The 21600-nt window shown below is 41.1% G+C and overlaps 1 protein-coding gene across 1 annotated transcript in view; it reads left to right on the forward strand.

Moving 5' to 3' along the window:
* The first annotated feature begins 770 nt into the window (after positions 1-770).
* The window catches only part of LOC125171668 (serine protease 40-like), a 30869-nt gene continuing 10039 nt past the window's right edge, over positions 771-21600 (forward strand). The window contains 2 exon segments of the mRNA XM_047868839.1: positions 771-835; positions 11395-11566. Of these exon segments, the coding sequence (XP_047724795.1) occupies positions 771-835; positions 11395-11566 (237 nt within the window).

Here is a 21600-nt window from a genome sequence, read left to right on the forward strand (position 1 = left end):
TGCACTTGGTTGGGGCCCACAGTGGGGTGGCCTGGGAAAGAACAAGGCATGCTCCAGTTCAGGTAAGCAGGCTTTCTGTTATTGAGATCCTGGCTTTGAAACCTTAGGAAGCTTTGCTCATCTCTCTACATTTGTTTCCTTATCTGTGAAATGTGAGTGCTACCTATGCAGACCTCATGGAAATACTGCAAAAACCTAGAGGTTACATACTTAGTCCAATGTGTAGCCTGGGGTAAATGCTCAATACCAGAACACTAGCCCTTACCTTACCACACTCTCCAGAGGCTTGGGTCCTCTCTGCTCCACAGACCCCCTTGCCCTCACTGCAGAAGGAGTGCACTAAATGCTTCATGCCCCTAGGACCCCCACCCCATGCTGCCTGTGCCACACTCCAGCCCCTCTCTGGCCCCACACCAGGCCCCAGCTTGACACCATACTGAGCCCAAGGAAGGAGCTGCTACAGAGCTATTGACTTCCTGAGCACAGGCGGAATGTTCTTAAGATTAGAGGGAGACAAAAATTTCAGACATTGAGCCACAAGAAGCCCAGCCTCACATCATGAATGTCACTTGGAACATATTCAGCAAGTGACACACCAGAGTCCTGCTTCATCCCTCAGCTAAGGGCCCTCTGACCACATAGGCATTTGCTTTCTGCCTCCCTTCTCTTTCTCAGCAGTGTCATAAGCTGAAGACTTCAGAGGAAATCTGGCTTTGCCTCTTATGATTAACTGTAGCCTTAGCTGAATTACTTTTCCCCTCTGGGTCTCCATGACCCCACTGGGGGCCCATGATGACAATACACCTGTCCTGGAGGCCTGCATCCAATTACACAGGTGCTGACAGTCACTGCCAAGTAGCTTCTTTCCTAAGAGTGCCCCATGGATAGAGCCTTGCCATAGAACATATCTGGGGTACAGGTAAGGGGAGACCCCCACTTAACTCCCACTCAACCCAGGGACCATGCCTTTCTTGAGGGTTTGTTACAGTATTTGAGGAGGAGCAGCAACTTCATCCTGAAGGTAGACTATGGTAAAGACTCTAAGGGTTGTTCTGACAAAGTACATCTCCCTCCAGAAAATTTGCAACGCCAGAGAGCTAACCCTGCCTCCCTATCTCCTCTGTCAGGGCCTGTGCTCCCCAGGGGGTCGCCCCTCAGACCTTAAGTGGCCCCAGGTCTGGGGAGGGAACAGAGCCCTGCCCTGCAGGTGTACTCTGAAGCCTGTATGCCTAGAGCTGGGCTGGAGGTAAGGCTGCCCCCTGCTGTCAGCCTTACAGATACCCTTGCCAGTCCCTGGCTGTCAGTCTTGCCCTCAGCAGGTGCTTGTCTTAGAATACAGATTCCCTGGGAGAGGGAAACCATTAAATGACAACCCTTCAGTAAAAATGTAACTGAAGGCTCAATCCTTCTGATAGCTGGTGACAGGCAACAGCTCCAGGGAAATGGAAAGTTAGTAACTCCCATGATGAATGAGCTGGTAAGTGTAGTAAGGAGCCTGCCTTACTGTTGAAAATCATGCACCACCCAGGTTGCCCTTTCTGGAAAAATCCAGACTAGCATGGATGTGGGGTCTCTGGTATCAGCCTTTCTCGAAGGTCAGTATGTGCTGACTGCTGTAGGGATGACATAGCACTTCCCCTTCTTGGTTAGTGACATCAGCACCTTTAAATGCTCTATTCCCCTCCATTCTCTGATCTCAGTATGGGTCAGAACATGCCTGTCTGTACACGTTGTGGGTGCTATAGGAGACCACATACTGATACAGAGAAAATGAGCAGTACAGGTTAGCAAATCTACATGTCACTTTGGAAATAAAATCTTCACCATGTGTGGCATTTCAAAAGCCTCTGGCTCCTGGGACTGCCCTTGTCCAGGGACCAGACAGAAGGCACCATCCAGGAAGCTGGAGATAAGCTGAAACTATGGAAAAGCTTGATGCAAATTCAAACTGCCAAGTGGACAGGCCCCCAAGTCCTGCCCCCCAAGGGAGAGAGAAACTAAGTGACTGCACACAGCCTCACTGTGGGGCACCTACTGCATGCAAGCACCAGCACATGACATCATGGAAACACTACACTGAATCAGCAAGACAGCTTCTAGGTGGGAAACTGAGACCAAAGGAGGTTAAGTGCCTTGCCATTGTGGGAAGGCTCAGGATGAGTACAAGCTGCCTTTCCCGAGACATGCAGAGTATTCATTGCTGCATCCCCCAGAGTTGGCAACAGAACAGGAATTACTCACTGTAGTGTTAGCATGAAGCTCAGGTGTGTCAGGGTGTGGGCAGTTGAAGTGGCAGAAGTAGCCCCAAGCAGAACCTCTACCTCACATAGCTGTTCCCATAGACAGCCAGCAGCCAGGACTCTCAAGTTGAAGGGAATGATCTAAACAAGAGCTCTTGGGCTCCTAGCAGCAACACTATGTCCCTCAGCAATAGGCAGTGTCACCTGACTGGGCTGCAGGAATGAGGTCCTCATCGTCATATGCCTAGCTACATGCCTCTGTGTCAGGGAGAAACAAAGGAAACTTACAGTTGTACCTACTGGGTGCCAGGTAATTTTATACACATTGTTTCACCTTTGGGATTCTTTTTGAGGGTGAGGAAATTGAGGCAGATGTGAGATGAAGGCATTTTCTCAAAGGCATCCAGAAAATAGATGGCAGAACTCTGGTGTGTCTCACTCCACATTAAGTGTTGTTTCTTTCCATCCTTGCTCCATCAGTGTCCAGGACAGTCCTCTTGTCTCTACCGTCCTAGCAGGTATTGGTGCTGGACTCTTCACCACCATCACCATTTCCATCAGCATCTCAGTCAACACATCTTTTTTTAAATTTTTTAGATTACATTTTTGTTTTTTTGAGTATAGTTGACACACAGTGTTACATTAGTTTCAGGTGTGCAACCTAGTGATTCAACAAGTCTATATGTCATGCTGTGCTCCCCACAAATGTCACCACACAGCGCTGTTACAACACCCTTGACTATATTCTCTGTGGAAGCCTGTACCTCCCCTCACCTGTTTTGCACATTCCTCCACCCCCATCCCCTCTGGCAACCATCAGTTTGTTCTCTGTATTTATAGGTCTGGTTCTTTCTGTTTATTTGTTTATTCATTTTCAATCTACATATCTTCATCATCACCATTATTATCACCATGTCAGCATTACTGTCACCATCACATCGGTCTTATCCTTATTTCATCCCTGTTATCACTGTCCTCATCATCACATGATCATCACCATCGTCACTGTCACCATAATCTTCCTCCTCAACAGTCTTACCATAACAGGATCACTAGCATAGCATCAACATGTTGCTCCTATTTTAAATAAAACTCTTCTCATTGCTCTTAAGATAACGACTAAGGTCTTTGTCCTAATACATGAGACCAAGTGCAGCCCATCCCTTGCCCCTCCCTCCATCTTCAGTCTGTTCTCCAGCTCACTTCCCTCCTTTCCATTCCTTAAAGAACATGTGACTCTTGCTGCCTGGAAACATTGTTACCCCCCTTCCTTATCAGCCAGTTATCAGTTTGAAGGACTTTTTTGGCAAATGTCTCCTGCCTGCTGGAATGGATCACAGCTATCTTCTTTATACTCATATATTTCCACCCCTGCTTTTTTTTTTCTATTTACAACAATTTGTTTTAGTGTTTCCTTGTGTGAGTCACATCTAACTTTGTTATCAGAATCAGGTCCATAGAGGCTGTCCTGCTCACTAGCAGACCCTCAGTGCCTGTCACACAGAGAGGTCATGTAAATGCTAGGCTGAGGCTTAAAGTGGCTTGACCTGAAGGCCAGTTGCTGAGACAAGGAAAAGAGATGGGGTAGAAGTTCCAAATGAGGGACTCAGCTTGAGCAGAGCCAGGAAGATGAAGGACCCAACACTGCCAGGGCACTGCCTGTGGGCCACATGGGCTGTGGCAAGAAGGAGGAGGGGGGAAGCAATGAACACTGCAGAGCAACAAGACAAAACTTACCTACTATGAGGACAGAGCTGACATCCAGATGGACAATGGGCTGGAGGAGGCCTGGAGGCAGAGTGAGATTTCTTTGTGATGGACCAGATGTGTAGAAGAGGAATACTTTTGCAAAGACAGGTCCTAAGTTGACCGTTCCATTGGTAGATATGCCACTTTTTAAGAACTGTCCCTGAAATCCTAGAGGCCTTCACCATACTGACATCTTTAGAATTAGCAAATTTTCAGAGTACCTGCTGGCTTAGTCAGTAGAGCATGCAACTCTTGATCTCAGGATCTTGAGTTCAAGCCCCACATTGAGTGTATAGCATACTTAAAAGAAAAATTATATATACATATAAAATATGTATAAATATATACAAATATATACATATATATACATATACATATACATATATATATATATAGCAGAGTTTCAATCCATAATCAAGTAATATTGGAATGCCATCTGCATCTCCTGGTTAAACCTAGATTTTAAAAATAAAAAATATATACTGATGAAATATAAATTAAAACTCTGATAGCTCCCACAGGCCCTACTATTCTCTCCATCTCCTGTGTTCGGTTGTTGGCCTTGTTCTCTACCACACCGAGCTCCCTGAATGCAGGGCCACAGCTTATTTGCATTCAACCCCTTTCAGATGGTGTTTCCAGGTCAGCACTCCTACCTGGTAAATCTTAGGATAATAAATAAATGGGTGATAACACCTGAAGCCTGGCTGGGGTAGCTGCGCCAGAAAGACCATAGTGTTTGGTCCTCATTACTTGTATGCAAACCTGAGTGTCTCTTGGTCTTCAGGGCTGGCCCAGGTCTCACCTTCTACACACACTAGGGTGTCCATTAACCTTTCTCCACATTGTAGTCAGAGAAACTTTTTTTTTAAATTTTTTAAATTTGTATTTATTTTTGAGAGAGAGAGAGAGAGGGCATGTATAAGTGAGTGGGGGAGGGGCAGACAGGGAAGCAAAGGACCCAAAGCAGGCTCTGTGCTGAGAGTGGGGCTCAAACTCAACCAACTGTGAGATCATGACCTGAAGTTGGGCGCTTAGCCAACTGAGCCACACAGGCAACCCCAGAGGAACTTTTTATTCATGCAGTCACTGAGGCAGTAAGTAAAGATTATTTTATTGTATTTTAGCATGAAAAGCCTCTTTCGGGGCGCCTGGGTGGCGCAGTCGGTTAAGTGTCCGACTTCAGCCAGGTCACGATCTCGCGGTCTGTGAGTTCGAGCCCCACGTCAGGCTCTGGGCTGATGGCTCAGAGCCTGGAGCCTGTTTCCGATTCTGTGTCTCGCTCTCTCTCTGCCCCTCCCCTGTTCATGCTCTGTCTCTCTCTGTCCCAAAAATAAATAAACATTGAGAAAAAAATTAAAAAAAAAAAAGAAAAGCCTCTTTAACTGTGCATATAATTCTTACCATCTCATTTACCCCCTCCTGAAGTCCAAAAAGGCCCCATAAAGACTGGAAAATCATTCTCACTTCTGTCCCAGCTGAAGAAGTATTGGGACTGTGCCTCCCTGTGCAGCAGCTGCCCACGAGCCTCCCAGCCTTGTACACTCTGCCCTGCCCTCACCTGGTGCTCTCCTCCATAGCCAATTCCTTGGTTTCTTCCTGTCTCTTCTGTGGAGGCTGCTCCTTCCCATCTTCTGTAGACTCAGGCCCTCTCCTCACCTCACCCTGCTACTACTTAGGATTCATTTTGTTCATTTATTTAATTCTAAAAGTTAATATATAACACTATGTTCTTTTATTATCATTGTGAGCTATTTTAAATATATTGAAAAATGCAGAGAGGAACTAACAAATGTTCATGGGCCTACTATCCAGAATTAACAAATGTTTGTATTTTGCCATATTTGCTTCCAATAATTTTATATACTGTTTTAATGTTATATATATATATACATAGATATATAAAATATAAAATATCGTATATTTTATATGCAATATATACATGTGTAGCATATAAGTATAAAAAAAAACATTACACACATGGCTTACAGCTGCCTTTGTCACTATCCTCTGGCCTGCTCCCTTTCCTACCTCCCCAGGGGGAAGGCTCCATCCCAAATTTAGTCTATGTTCTTCCTACCCATGCGTTTGAACTTTCAATGCAAATACACGGTTCCCAAATCATATATAGTATTGGTGTTCATGTTTGGTGTTGAACTATGATTAATTCCACTATTGCCTTTTTTTACTTAATATTATACCTTGTAAGCCAGTGTTTTTCTTACACAGATTGTTCATTCTATGAAAATGCCCTACACACATGCACCCCAATGTTTACAGCAGTGCTATCGACAATAGTCACAGTATGGAAAGAGCCCAAATGAGCCATCGATGGATGAATGAGTAAAGAAGATGCGGTATATATATACATATATGCAGTGGAGTATTACTCAGCAATCAAAATGAGTGAAATTTTGCCATTTGCAACTATATGGATGAAACTAGAGGGTATTATGCTAAGTGAAATTAGTCAGTCAGAGAAAGGCAAATATATGATTTCACTCATATGCAGAATTTAAGATACAAAACAGATGAACATAAGGGAAGGGAAGCAAAAATAATATAAAAACAAGGAGGGGGACAAAACATAAGAGACTCTTAAATACAGAGAACAAACAGAATTGCTGGAGGGGTTGTGGGTGGGGGGATGTGCTAAATGGGCAAAGGACATTAAGGAAGACACTTGTTGGGATGAGTACTGGGTGTTATATGCAGGGGATGCATCACTGGATTCTACTCCTGAAATCATTATTAGACTATATGCTAACTAAATTGGATGGAAAGAAAGAAAGAAAGAAAGAAAATGAAAGAAAATGAAAATTTGCAAAATGAAAATTAAAGAAAGAAAGAAAGAAAGAAAGAGAAAATGCCTTACCACATTTCATTCTCTGTTTATACCACCACTCTATATCCTTTACCTATTGATGGATATTTATGTTATCTCCAATATAAGCAGAGCAGTGATGAGGATGCTGGATTGAGTCTCTTATGTGCATACATGATGTTTCTCTAGTAGCAATAATGATCAACCATAAGAAATCATACATTCATCAGAATTTTCCTTTGGCAGGCAACATGTAGGCAGATACGTACCCCAAGAAATGGAGAATACCACTATGCACACAGTCCTGTCTCAGCCCTGAGCACCCACGGAAGAAAAGACATACAGAGGTCACATGGAGGGGAAAATGCACATGAATTCCAGTGGAGCAAACTCTTCTCAGCCCTGCCTTCCATGGCTGGGAGGGGAAGGTCATTATAGGGTCCTTGGATGCAATATTCCAGCTGCAAGCCATTGCTCCACAATGAGGCTGTGTCACAGACACCAGAACACAGCCTCTGCCTCTAGGAAGCTTGTTGTAATACAGCAAGAGGGTGGGAAAAGGACACTGCACACACAGGACATAACAGGGGAAGACAATGTTTTTAAAACTCCCCACAAAGATGCAGCAAAGGAAGTCCTAAGAGGAAAATACATTGCAAGCCAGACCTATCTTAAGAAATAAGAAAAATCCCAGATACAAAATCTAACAGCACACCTAAAGGAACTAGAGCAGAACAACAAAGAAATGCCAAGGCCAGCAGAAGAGAATAAAGATCAGAGCAGAAATAAACAATATAGAATCCAAAAAAACCAGAACAGGTCAATGAAACTAAGAGCTGATTTTTTTGAAAAGATAACAAAATTGATAACCCCCTAGACAGACTTCTCAAAAAGAAAAGAGAGAGGACCCATATAGATAAACCCACAAATGAAAATGAAAATTAATCCCTCATAAATACAAACAATTATCAGAGAATACTATGAAAAATTATATGCCAACAAAATGGACAACATGGAAGAAATGGACAAATTCCTAGACACCTACACAATACCAAAACTCAAATGGGAAGTAATAGAAAATTTGAACAGACTCATAATTAGTGAAGAAACTGAAACTCTCCCAACAAATAAGAGTCCTGGGCCAGCTGGCTTCCCAGGGGAATTCTACCAGACATTTGAAGCAGAGTTAATACCTATCTGTCTAAAGCTGTTCCAAAAAATAGAAACAGAAGGAAAACTTCGGGACTCATTCTATGAAGCCAGCATTACTGTGATTCCCAAGCCAGAGACCCCACCAAAAAGGAGAATTACAGGCCAATTTCCCTGATGAACATGGATGCAAAAATTCTCAAGATACTAGCAAATCAAATTCAACAGCATATAAAAAGAATTATTCACCATGATCAAGTGGGATTCATCCTGGGCTGCAGGACTGGTTCAATATTCGCAAATCAATTAATGTGATATGTCACATTAATAAAAGAAAGGATAAGAACCATATGTTCCTGTCAATAGATCCAGAAAAGCATTTGATGAATTACAGCATCCTTTCTTAATAAAAACCCTCAAGAAAGTCGGGATAGAAGGAACATACCTAAACATCATAAAAGCCATATATGAAAAGGCCACAGCTAATATCATCCTCAATGGGGAAAAACCAAGGCTTTCCCCATGAGATCAGGAACATTACAGGGATATCCACTCTCACCATTGTTGCTTAACATAGTGTTGGGAGTCCTAGCATCAGCAGACAACAAAATGAAATAAAAAGCATCAAAATTGGCAAAGAAGTCAAACTTTCACTTTTTGCAGATGACATGATTACACAGAAAACCTGAAAGACTCCACCAAAAGGCTGCTAGAACTAATACGTGAATTCAGCAAAGTTGCAGGGTACAAAAATCAGTGTACATAAATCAGTTGCATTTCTATACACCAATAATGAAGCAACAGAAAGAGAAATAAATAAACTGATCCTTTAGTTTACAATTGCACCAAGAACTATCAAATAACTAGGAATAAACCCAACCAAAGATGTAAAAGATCTATATGCTGAAAACTATAGAAAACCTATGAAGGAAATTGAATAAGACACAAAGAAATGGAAAACATTCCACGCTCCTGAATTGGAAGAATAAATATTGTTACAATGTCAATGCTACCCAAAGCAATCCACACATTCAATGCAGTCCCAGTCAAAATTGCACCAGCATTCTTCTCAAAGCCAGAACAAACAATCCTAAAATGTGCATGGAACCACAAAAGACCCTGAATAGCCAAAGTAATGTTGAAAAAGAAAACCAAATCAGGAGCATCACCATTCCGGATTTTAGCCTCTACTACAAAGCTGTAGTCATCAAGACAGTATGGTAATGGCACAAAAACAGACATATAGACCAATGGAGTAGAATAGAGAACCCAGAATTGGACCCACAAATATAGGGCCAACTAATCTTTGACAAAGTAAGAAAGAGTATCCAAGGAAACAAAGACAGTCTCTTTAGCAAATGGTGCTGGGAGAACTGGACAGCAACATGCAGAAGAATGAAACTAGACCACTTTCTTACACCATACACGAAAACAAACTCAAAATGGATGAAAAACCTAAATGTGAGACAAGAAACCATCAAAACCCTAGAGGAGAAACTTCTTTGACCTCAGCCACAGCAATTTCTTTCTTGACACGTCTCCAAAGGCAAAGGGAATTAAAAGCAAAAATGAACTATTGGGACCTCATCAAGATAAAAACCTTCTGCACTGCAAAGGAAACAATCAACAAAACTAAAAGGCAACCGATAGAATGGGAAAATATATTTGCAAATGACATATAGGATAAAGGGTCAGTACCCAAAATCCATAAAGAACTTACTAATGTCAACACCCAGAAAACAAATAATCCAATGAAGAAATGGGCAGAAGACATGGATAGACACTTTTCCAAAGAAGACATCCAGATGGCTAACAGACACATGAAAAGATACTCATCATTTTCATCAGGGAAATACAAATCAAAACCACACTGAGATACCACCTCATACAGGTCAGAGTGGCTAAAATTAACAACTGAGGAAACAACAAATGCTGGCAAAGATGTGGAGAAACGGGAACCCTCTTGCGCTGTTGGTGGGAATGCAAACTGGTGCAGCCGCTCTGGAAAACAGTGTGGAGGTTCCTCAAAAAAATTAAAAATAGAACTACCGTACAAGTCAGCAATAGCACTATTGGCAATTTATCCAAAGGATACAGGAGTGCTGATTCATAGGGGCACATGTACCAGAATGTTTATAGCAGCACTTTCAACAATAGCCAAATTATAGAAAGAACATAAATGTCCATCAACTGACGGATGGATAAGGAAGATGTGGTTTATATATACAATGGAATACTCCTTGGCAATGAGAAAGAATGAAATCATGTCATTTGCAACAACGTGGATGGAACTGGAAGGTAGTATGCTAAGTGAAATGAGTCAGAAAAGACAGATATCATGTTTTCACCATATGTGGAATTTGAGAAACTTAGCAGAAGACCATGAGGGAAGGGAAGGGGAAAAATAGTTACAAACAGAGGGAGAGAGGCAAACCATAGGAGTCTCTTAAATACAGAGAACAAACTGAGGGTTGGTGGAGAGCAAGGGGGAGAGGGGAAAATGGGTGATGGTCTTTGAGGAGGATACTTGTTAGGATCAGCACTGGGTGTTGTATGTAAGCAATGAACCACCGGAATACACCTCCAAAACCAAGAGCACACTATACACACTGTATGTGAGCCAATTTGACAATAAGTTGTATTTTTAAAAAGGAAAATAAAAATAAAATTTTCTCTTTCTGTTTTCAAGAATAAGAAAAGAAAAAGAAAAAATTGAATAGATGGACCAGTGAACAGAATGAAATATGATTGAAATTACATCTGGTTTCCCCTAGAAGTTGAACTATGAAGCACTTTATAGTCTGTGAACTAACCAGGCTGGGAGACTTATAGTGTTCCCCTAGAGCATGCTTATGTGCCTTTGGTCAGGGCTTGGTGTAACGTCCACATTCTCCACTAGACGGCGGTGTTTACTGTAGTGGGGCAGATGGTTGTGGTGCATGTACTGGTGTAAGTACATGTGAGGGAGAGGTGAAAATGGTGTCACCCAGTTACCTAGTCTCTAGTATCAGAACTCTGCGCTCTCACCAACCAGCAATTGAGCGCTCCTCCTTTGTCTCCAGCTTCCATCCATTCCCCACTTCTATGCTGTCTGTGACCAAGCCATCAGCCTGCCAGGTGTCACACCTCCCTCCTGAGTTTTATCTTAGATGGAGCTGTGTTTCCAAACTCCTCACTTCTGAGGGTCCTGCGGCTTTGACTTGCTCCGACCCTCTGGGGGAGGATCTCGCTGAGCAATGGCTGGGTGCCAGCACCCCCAGGAACGTTCACGTGACTGTGCTACTACAGATGCCCAGAGACTATGGCTGGGTGACAGCCTGCCCCAGAAGAAGTTCATGAGATCATGTAGCAGCAGCATTTCAGGGATTATGGTAAATCACAACACACATCTGGCCCCAGGATTTACCCTTAACGTCCTTGTTCCAATACCAGCAAATGTGGCTGTTCTCTGGGGTCCAGTGGGACCTTTGCCTATGGAGAAGCCACAGAACTTCTACCAAATGTCCTCCCAGCAGAGGAACTGCCTCTCCCTGGTGGCCCAAGGACCCTTCAGACCTTGCTGTCTACTGCTGGGGATTCACTCTTCCCACCAGAGCTCTGCCAGGTATGGAGCTGAGGAGTTTCAGACTCTGCATTCCCCTGTTTATAGTATTTATACCATTTATCTTAATGGTATTTAAACCCTCCCCTTTCTCCCTTTCTTATTCAGTCCATTATGTGTGTTTCAACTCTTTCTCTTTCTCTCCAGCTGCTTTGGGGGAGTAGTGCTTTTCTTGTACTCTCCCCCCTGTCTCTGTCTTCTTTCCACAAGCAAAAACAAGTCCCTACCCTCTGTGACTTCTCTCTCCCCCAGTTTACCTCTTCACGCTGCATACCTGCCAAGTTCTGTGGTTCAGGTTATGCAGATTGTTGTGTTAATCCTCAGATCAGTTTTCTAGGTGTGCAAGATAGTTTGGTGTTGATCTGGCTGCAATCAGGGATGAGAGAGACAAAGAAACTTCCATGCTACTCTGCCATCTTGGCCCCTCCCTAATATTTGCTTCTTTTATACTCTCTGAACTGTTTTGTTTTTCTTTCCCTCTTCCTTACTTTTTCTTGCCCTTTAATATTTTCTTAACCTTAACAAGAAATCTTCAAACTTTATAAGAGAACATTTGTAGTGCTTTAGAGATTTACATGAATGAAGTTCTAAATTTTTCTGCATGAGTCGTGTAGTCCTTAATAGATAATTTCATGAGTTATAGCTGCAATCTCAATGACTATATTTTAAAGAAGAACTTTAAAATATTCCTCTAAATTTATTTGGAATAATGGAGGCTCTCTGAAAAAAATAATAAAGAAAATAATGATTGGAAACAATTATTGTGTCCTTTTTAGGGGGAAGTACTACATAGCTGCACAAAATTTGTACCTGAGTAGCTCTGTCAACTTGCTTCCCCCTAGTAGAGATCTAAGGGTCCAACTTCCATTTTGTATTTTATCTGTCCCTGTCAGTAGAAAACCCCAGTACTTCTGCTGACATAAACTCCAGAACCTTGTGGTCCTTGGGTGGATTTCATTAGGTTTCACTCTATTAGATAAAGCCACATCCACACATATTTTTGAGACAATTCTTTCTCTAAATTGGCCTCCTGTTGAGAAGTTATGTATATCCCTCCCACCTCACCACACACAAAAGCTGAAGAATAAAAGTACTACACCTCTCCCTAATATAGTGTGAGACATAGAGGACAAGATTGAGAGTTTTGAACGGAAGCTGGAGAAAGTGACCAGAATGGGCAGGGTGGGGAAGCATGATGACTGGGCCTCAAAGGGGGCATCAGGTGTGGGGAATTGGAGACATTTCAGAAGCTAGGAGTCACTACTGGGCAGGAGCCAGGGCACACCAGGCAGGTGGGTCTAAGGACAAAGGCAGCCTGCCACTGAAAAACCACAGGAAAACTGTTTTCAGGAAATGTGGGAGATAAAGGGAACTTTGGAGAAGATGGGGTATAGGACATTTGTTGCTCACCATCTGAGATGCTTTTGAAGGTGCTCAGGGTGAGGGAAGGACATGTCTGGCATTGGGACATGTGCCTTCCAGGCTTCCCACGTGTCATTTCCACAACTACGCACATGAGAAGTTTGCAGGTGAGGAAACAATCCAAGGAAAACCCAATAATTATGCAGGAAACGCAGGTCCAGGACTCAACTCCAGGTCTGCTGGTGCCCCACTGTGTCCTGCTCCTGGTCAATCAGAGCTCTAACCTTTTCCCCGCCTACCTCAACTCCATGCTGTTTCCAAGGAAGTGCAGAAGATAGGCTTGGGACAGGGGTGCCACCATAATGAAATCGGTGGTTTTGGAGAGTGGAGAGCACCCTGTGAGCAGTGGCAGGGTGCTAGGTGGGCTGTGGGGATGAACTATCCTAATCCCCACCTCACACATAAGGAATCAGCATCCTCAAGAGGCAAACTGGCATGCAAGCAGGGTCTGTGCCAAGACTGGGCCCAGCTAGCAGGCTCTAGAACCATGACGGTAAATGATGAGAAAAATCAAGGCAAGATAAATACAGCTTAAATTAAATCACATAGCTTGTAGCCCACCAATAGACACCTAAAACATTCAGAGTGCCCTTCCTCAAGCAACTCATGGCTGCCTTAGTGTCTTAGTGTTTTGTTTTATTAAAAGCTAAATGTAACCATATCTTAACAGCAGCTAGTCCTTCAAGGTCCTGAAAGCCTGGCTTCCAAATTCCTTAGAAAACTTATTTTATCTCCCTCCTTCCACATAAAATAAAAAAGGAGATAAAGAATAGGCATAAAGAGAATAGATTAAATATGTCTGCTTAAACAAACCAAGAACCAGAGTAACCAGACTAGAGGAGGGAATAAATAAGGAAAAAAGGAAGAAAAAAAATATGTATAAGAATTGCCCAAAAATTAAATCAGAAAATGAAAAATCACTGGGTGCCTCGGAACCAGTGGCAGCACTGGTCTGGATGAGGGCCTGTCTAGTACATCACGTTAATCCCACTCCAGTAGATACAAAGTTACCAGGTGTGGAAGGGCATGGTTTTCTATAGGTGGGTCCCACCTCCACTGTGGGCCTACTGTTGGTTCCCTGAAGCCCCCCCTTGTTGGTGATGGGGAGAAAAATGGTGACACCCCAGTCTCTCCTCCACAGACAGAGTGACCCAAACCACTCTGTTCAGACCATCCTCACAGTGCCACGGGTGTGAACGAGGCGGTTTGTCTTGCTCTGTTGACTCCCATGCCTCTCTGGCACTCAGCTGGGATTTAAACCCTGATGTCTTAAAGAGTCCCTCTCTGTGTGCCCTGTTTCTTAGGAAGTGCTTCTCCACACCTGGACATTTGGCCTCTGGCTGGCAGGCATAGGCAGTCTTTGTCCTTTGAATGGTTATATACTTTCTTCCCACTGCACTCCAAGGAGGGGATTGCTTTCTCCCACTGCAGACTGCACCTCTGAACTAGTTAGTGAGCCCGGGGCTGGCTCCCCTCCTCCCCAGGTGTGCGAACAGGTCAGCTGGCCCCAGTTGGAGAAAGCCTTGAAGTTAGAGATTGGATCTCTGTCTGTCCCGTTCCATGGTTTTTCTCTTGTCCAGATACAGTACTACACTTCCCCAGCCTCTCTTTCTCTTCCCTTTGTTTCTCCATAGAAGGAGTTACCATCCCTCTATGCCCACGCCACCTGTTTTTTCTCCACCAGTTTGCAACACACACTTATGGCCCTCCAGGTTGTCCCCATGGATGCCTGGAAATGTCTTTACCCTAAATAATGTTTTAAACCACTTATTTTAACAATATTTTCTTTAAAATCACACAATTAAAATAAAGGGTGTTCAAAAGTCAAAGTTTTTATATGCTACCATCTAGTGGAGACTAGAACATACTCCACTAATTCCATCTGAAAATGCATTCAGATCTTTTGTTCATAAGACAGAAGAGGAGTTTTGCTTACTGCAATCATTTGAAGTCCTTCTCAAAGTATAATCCAATGACCTGGGGTATCAGAATTAAGTGTTTAATCACAGTTTCCAAGAGCCCATGAGAGGGTGGCCCAGGAATATGCATGGTTTAACCCCACTGGAATTTGAAAACTAATGTTCTATCTCCTTGAGAGGCATGGTATGAATGTAGGCATTATCATAAATCTAGTCTCTAGTTAGGATGCAAATCTCTAAATCTTGATGGGATGTATATATTGAAATTCTCTTTTCTTTATTCCAGGGTTTAAAACAAGTAGAAAGTAAATATTCAATCAGTTTCCTATAAACTTAGGAAAAAGGATCATGCGTGCACCTGAGTGGCTCAGTCAATTGGGTGTCTCACTTCAGCACAGGTCATGATCTCACTGTGTGCTGACAGTTGAGAGCCTGGAGCCTTCCCCAGATTCTGTGTACCGCCCTCCGCCCCCGCTGCTCCTCCCCCACCCATGCTTTCTACCTTAGTTATTGGAATGAGATAGTCTCTCACTTCACATACCATGGAGTAATAGTATGGAAAATAATGAGGCAAATAAATATGCTCCAATGTGAAAGATCTTATAACAGATCAAAGATCAGATGGTTCTATTATCCTCCAGATATGACGTTCATCCTTGACTCCAAGGTGGCTGCTACAGCCCCTGTCATCACATATGGATCCCACCTGGAGCCCTAGTCTTCAGTCTGGGAACTGTGCTGCCAATGGAACCAGTCATCATTTCTGTTTTTATAAAAAAAGATTATTCTTTCATTTTTTTCTACTGTATTTTTTTACTTTTTTGTAAATTTTTAAAAATTCTGTTTTACTTTCATCATTTCATTTTATTCTATTTTTTATTTTCAAAAATTTTCCTTCCCTCCCCAACCTTTTTTTTTTCTTTCCCTTTTTTCTCTATTCTATCAAGCTTATTTCAACAACCAGACCAAAAAACACCTAGGATTTAGCTTCCATTATTTGATGTTTTTGTGCTGTTCTTAATTTTTCCATTTTAATTTTAAATTTTGTTAATTCTTTGTCTTCCTCCAAAATGGCAAGATGAAGGAATTCATTCCAAAAGAAAGAACAGGAAGGTATGACAGCCAGAGACTTAATACAGATACAAGCAAGATGTCTGAACCAGAATTTAGAATCACAATAATAAGAATACTAGCTGGGGCTGAAAAAATCATAGAATCCCTTCCTGCAGAGATAAAAGAAATAAAGTCTAGTCAGGACAAAATTAAAAATGCTTTAACTAAGCTACAATCTTGAATGGATGCCATGGTGGCAAGAATGGATGAAGCAGAGCAGTGAATCAGCAATATAGAGGACAAGCTTATGGAGAATAATGAAGCAGAAAAAAAGAGGGAAACTAAGGCAAAAGATCACGATATAAGAATTAGAGAACTCAGTGACTCATCAAAAATGAATAACATCCAAAGCATAGGGGTCCCAGAAGATGAAGAGAGAGAAAAAGGGATAGAAGTTTTATGTGAGCAAATCATAGTGGAAAACTTTCCTAACCTGCAGAAAGACACAAACATCAATATCCAGGGAGCACAGAGAACTCATGTTAGATTCAAGAAAAACCAACCATCAACAAGGCATATCATAGTCAAATTCACAAAATACACAGACAAGGAAAGAATCATGAAAGCAGCAATGGAAGAAAAGTCCTTATATTACAAGGAAAGACAAATCAGGTTCACAGCAGACGTATCCACAGAAGCTAGGCAGGCCAAAAAAGGAGGGGCAGGATATATTCAATGTGCTGAATTGGAAAAATATGCATCCAAGAATTCTTTATCCAGCAAGGCTGTCATTCAAAATAGAAGGAGAGATAAAAAGTTTCCAAGACAAACAAAAACTAAAGGAATTCATGATCACTAAATCAGCCCTGCCAAAAAATTTAAGGGGGACTCTCTGGGGGGAGAAAAGATGGAACAAAACAAAAAAGACCAAAGCAACAAAGACTAGAAAGGACTAGTGAACAGAAACTCCATCTCTACAGGCAACATAATGGCAATAAATTCATATCTTTCAGTACTCACTCTAAATGTCAATGGACTAAAAGCTCCAATCAAAATACATAGGGTAACAGAATGGATAAGAAAACAAATTCCATCTACATGCTGTTTAGAAGAGATTCATTTTAGACCTAAAGGCACCTTCACATTGAAAGTAAGGGGATGGAGAACTATCTATCATGTTAATGGTCACCAAAGGAAAGCCAGAGTAGCCATACTTACATCAGAAAATCTAGATTTTAAAATAAAGACTGTAACAAGAGATGAATAAAGGCATTATATCATAATTAAGGGGTCTATCTACCAAGAAGTTCTAAAAATTGTAAACACTTATGCTCCAACTGTGGAGGAATGCAAATATATAAATCAATTAATCACAAATAAAGAAACTCATTGATAATAATACCATAATAGTAGGGGACTTCAACACCCCACTCACAGCAATGGACAGATCATCTAAATGGAAAATCGACAAGGAAATAATGGCTTTGAATGATGCACTGGATGAGATGGACTTCACAGATATATTCTGAACATTTCTCCATAAGGCAGCAGAATACACATTCTTCTCAAGTGCACATGGAACATTCTCCAGAATAGACCACATACTGGGACACAAATCAGCCCTCAACAAGTACAAAAAGATCGAGATCATACTGTGCATATTTTCAGACCACAATGCTATGGAACTCAAAATCAACCACAAGAAAAAATTTGGAAAGACAACAAATACTTGGAAATTAAAGAACATCTTATTAAAGAATGAATGGGCTAACCAAGAAATTAAAGGGGAAATTAAAAAGTACATGGAAGCCAACACAAATGATAACACCACAACCCAAAACCTCTAGTATGCAGCAAAGGCGGTCATAAGAGGGAAGTATATAGCAATCCAGGCCATCCTAAAGAAGAAAGAAAGGTCTCAGATACACAACCTAACCTTATACCTTAAAGAGCTGGAAAAAGGGGCACCTGGGTGGCTCAGTCGGTTAAGCGGCCGACTTTGGCTCAGGTCATGATCTCGCAGTCTGTGAGTTCGAGCCCCGCGTCGGGCTCTGTGCTGACAGCTCAGAGCCTGGAGCCTGTTTCAGATTCTGTGTCTCCCTCTCTCTGACCCTCCCCCGTTCATGCTCTGTCTCTCTCTGTCTCAAAAATAAATAAACGTTAAAAAAAAAAGTAAAAAAAAAAAGAGCTGGAAAAAGAACATCAAATAAACCCAAAACCAGCAGAACATGGGAAATAATAAAGTTTAGAGCAGAAATTAACGCCATTGAAATAAAAAAAAAAATCAGTAGATCTTATCAATGAAACCAGGAACTGGTTCTTTGAAACAATTCACAAAATTGATAAATCCTGGCCAGTCTGACCAAAAAGAAAAAGAAAAGGACACAAATAAATTAAAACAAGAATGAAAGAAGAGAGACCACAACCAACACTGCATAAATACAAACAATAGTAAGAGAAAAGAGCAGTTATACACCAACAAATTGGGCAATCTGGAAGAAATGGACAAGTTCCTAGAAACATATAAACTGAAACAAAACGAAACTGAAACAAAAAGAAATAGAAAACTTGAACAGACCCATAACCAGTAAAGAAATTGAATTAGTAATCAAAAATCTCCCAAAAAACTAGAGTCCAGGGCCAGATTGCTTTCCAGGGGAATTCTACCAAACATTTAAAGAAGTGTTAACACCTATTCTTTTGAAGCTGTTACCAAAAATAGAAATGGAAGGAAAACTTCCAAACTCATTTTATGAGCATTACCTTGATTGCAAAACCAGACAAAGTCCCCACTAAAAGGAGAACTACAGACCAATTTCCTTGATGAACATGGATGCAAAAATCCTCAACAAGATACTAGCCAACTGGATCCAACAATACATTAAAAGAATTATGCACCATGACCAAGTGGGATTTATACCTGGGATGCAGGACTGATTCAATGTCTGCAAAACAATCAATGTGATACATCACCTCAATAAAAGAAAGGACAAGAACCACATTATCCTCTCAATAGAGGATACATTTGACAAAACACAGCATCCTTTCTTGATAAAAACCCTCAAGAAAGTAGGGATAGAAGGATCATACCTCAAGATCCTAAAAGTCATTTATGAAAGACCCACTGCTAATATCATCCTCAATGGGGAAAAACTGAGACCTTACCCCCTAGGGTCAGGAACAAGACAGGGATGTCCACTCTCACCATTGTTATTCAACATAGTGTTGAAAGTCCTAGCCTTAGCAATCAGACAACACAAAGGAATAAAAGGCATCGAAATCAGCAAGGAGGAAGTCAAACTTTCACTCTTTGCAGATGGCATGATACTCTATATAGAAAACCCAAAATATTCCACCAAAAACCTGCTAGAATTGATCCACGAATTCAGCAAAGTCACAGGATAGTAAATCAATGCACAGAAATCAGTTGCATTCCTGTACACCAATAATGAAGCAACAGAAAGAGAAATCAAGGAATTGATCCCATTTGCAGTTGAACCAAAAACCATAATATACCTAGGAATAAACCTAACCAAAGACATGAAAAATCTATACACTGAAAACTATAGAAAGCTTATGAAAGAAAATTGAAGACACAAAAAATTTGAAAAATATTCCATGCTTATGGAAGAAAAAAATGTTGTTAAAATGTGAATACTACCCAAAGCAATCTACATATTCAATGAAATTCCTATCAAAATAACACCAGCACTCTTCACATAGCTAGAACAAACAATCCTAAAATTTGTATGGAACCAGAAAAGACCCTGAATAGTGAAAGCAATTCTAAAAAGAAAACCAAAGCTGGAGGCATCACAATCCCAGACTTCAAGATGTATTACAAAGCTGTAACCACCAAGACTGTATGGTACTGGCACAAAACCAGACACTCAGATCAATGGAACAGAATAGAAAACCCAGAAATGTACCCACAAATGTATGGCCAACTCATCTTTGACAAAGAAGGAAAGAATATCCAGTGGAATAAAGACAGTCTCTTTAGCAAACGATGTTGGGAAAACTGGACAGTGACATGCAGAAAAATTAACCTGGACCACTTTCTTACACCATGCACAAAAGTAAGCTTAAAATGCAAGAAAAACCTAAATGTAAGACAGAAGCCATCAAAATCCTAGAGGAGAAAGTAGGCAAAAACCTCTTTGATCTCAGCCACAGCAACTTCTTACTCAACTTGTCTTTGGGGGAAACAAAAACAAAGGAAACAATCATCAAAACTATAAACTAAAAGGCAACCAATGGAATGGGAGAAGATATTTGCAAATGACATATCAGATAAAGGGTTAGTATCCAAAATCAATAAAGAACTTATCAAACTCAGCACCCAAAAAACAAAATAATCTACTGAAGAAATGGACAAAAGACATGAATAGACACTTTTCCAAGGAAGACATCCAAATGACTAACAGACACATGAAAAAATGCTCAACATCAACATCATCAGGGAAATACAAATCAAAACCACAATGAGATATCATCTCACACCAATCAGAATGGCTAAAATTAACAACTCAGGCAACAGCAGATGTTGGTGAGGATGTGGAGAAAGAGGATCTCTTTTGCACTACTGATGGAAATGCAAACTGGTGCAGCCACTCTGGAAAACAGTATGGAGATTCCTCAAAAAATTAAAAATATAACTACCCTACAACCCAGCAATTGCACTACTAGGTATTTATCCAAGGGATTCAGGTTTGCTGTTTCGAAGGGGGCACATGCACCCCAATGTATAGCAGTGCTATCAACAATAGCTAAAGTATGGAAAGAGCCCTAATGTCCATCCACAGATGAATGGATAAAGAAGATGTGGTATATATGTACAATGAAGTATTACTCAGCAATCAAAAAGAATGAAGTCTTGCCATTTGCAACTGTGTGGATGGAACTAGAGGGTATTATGCTAAGCAAAATTAATCGGTCAGAGAAAGACAAATATTATATGACTTCACTCATATGTAGAATTTAAGGTAGAAAATAGATGAATGTAAGGGAAGGGAAGCAAAAATAGTATAAAAACAAGAGGCAGACAAAACATAAGAGACTCTTAAATATAGAGAATAAATTGAGGGTTGCCAGAGGGGTTGTGGGTGGAGGGATGGGCTAAATGTATAAGGGGCATTAAGGAAGACACTTGTTGGGATGAGCACTGGGTGTTATATATAGGGGATGAATCACTGGAATCTACTTCTGAAATCATTATTGCATTATATGCTAACTACTTTGGATGTAAATTTAAATAAATAAATAAAAATAAATAAATAAATAAAAAGCAAATAAATAAATAATGAAATAAGCAAATATTAAAATTAAAAGAAAAAGCAGGAGGATAACCAAGAGTCTAAAGAGCAGAGCCAAGAGTCACAGAGAATTCTTTCCTAAGGCCTTGAAATCTTGTCCAGTAGGATATACAAACTTATGCACAAGTAACTCCTTTGTATTTTCCATCTCCCCTCCTCCTCCCTCTTTGAATGGCAATGTCTTGCATTGTTATCCTAGGCCTGTCCCACCATTGTGTGTTGGGAATGTTGAGTAGGTAGTTTCTTTAGTTTTATAGGTCCTCAGATGGAGGAAAAATTTTGTTTAAGAACGATGTTTAATGGATTAAAGCTAGGAACCTCATCTTCA

The sequence above is a fragment of the Prionailurus viverrinus genome, chromosome C1 (assembly GCF_022837055.1).
Source record: "Prionailurus viverrinus isolate Anna chromosome C1, UM_Priviv_1.0, whole genome shotgun sequence".
Taxonomy (NCBI): Eukaryota; Metazoa; Chordata; class Mammalia; order Carnivora; family Felidae; genus Prionailurus; species Prionailurus viverrinus.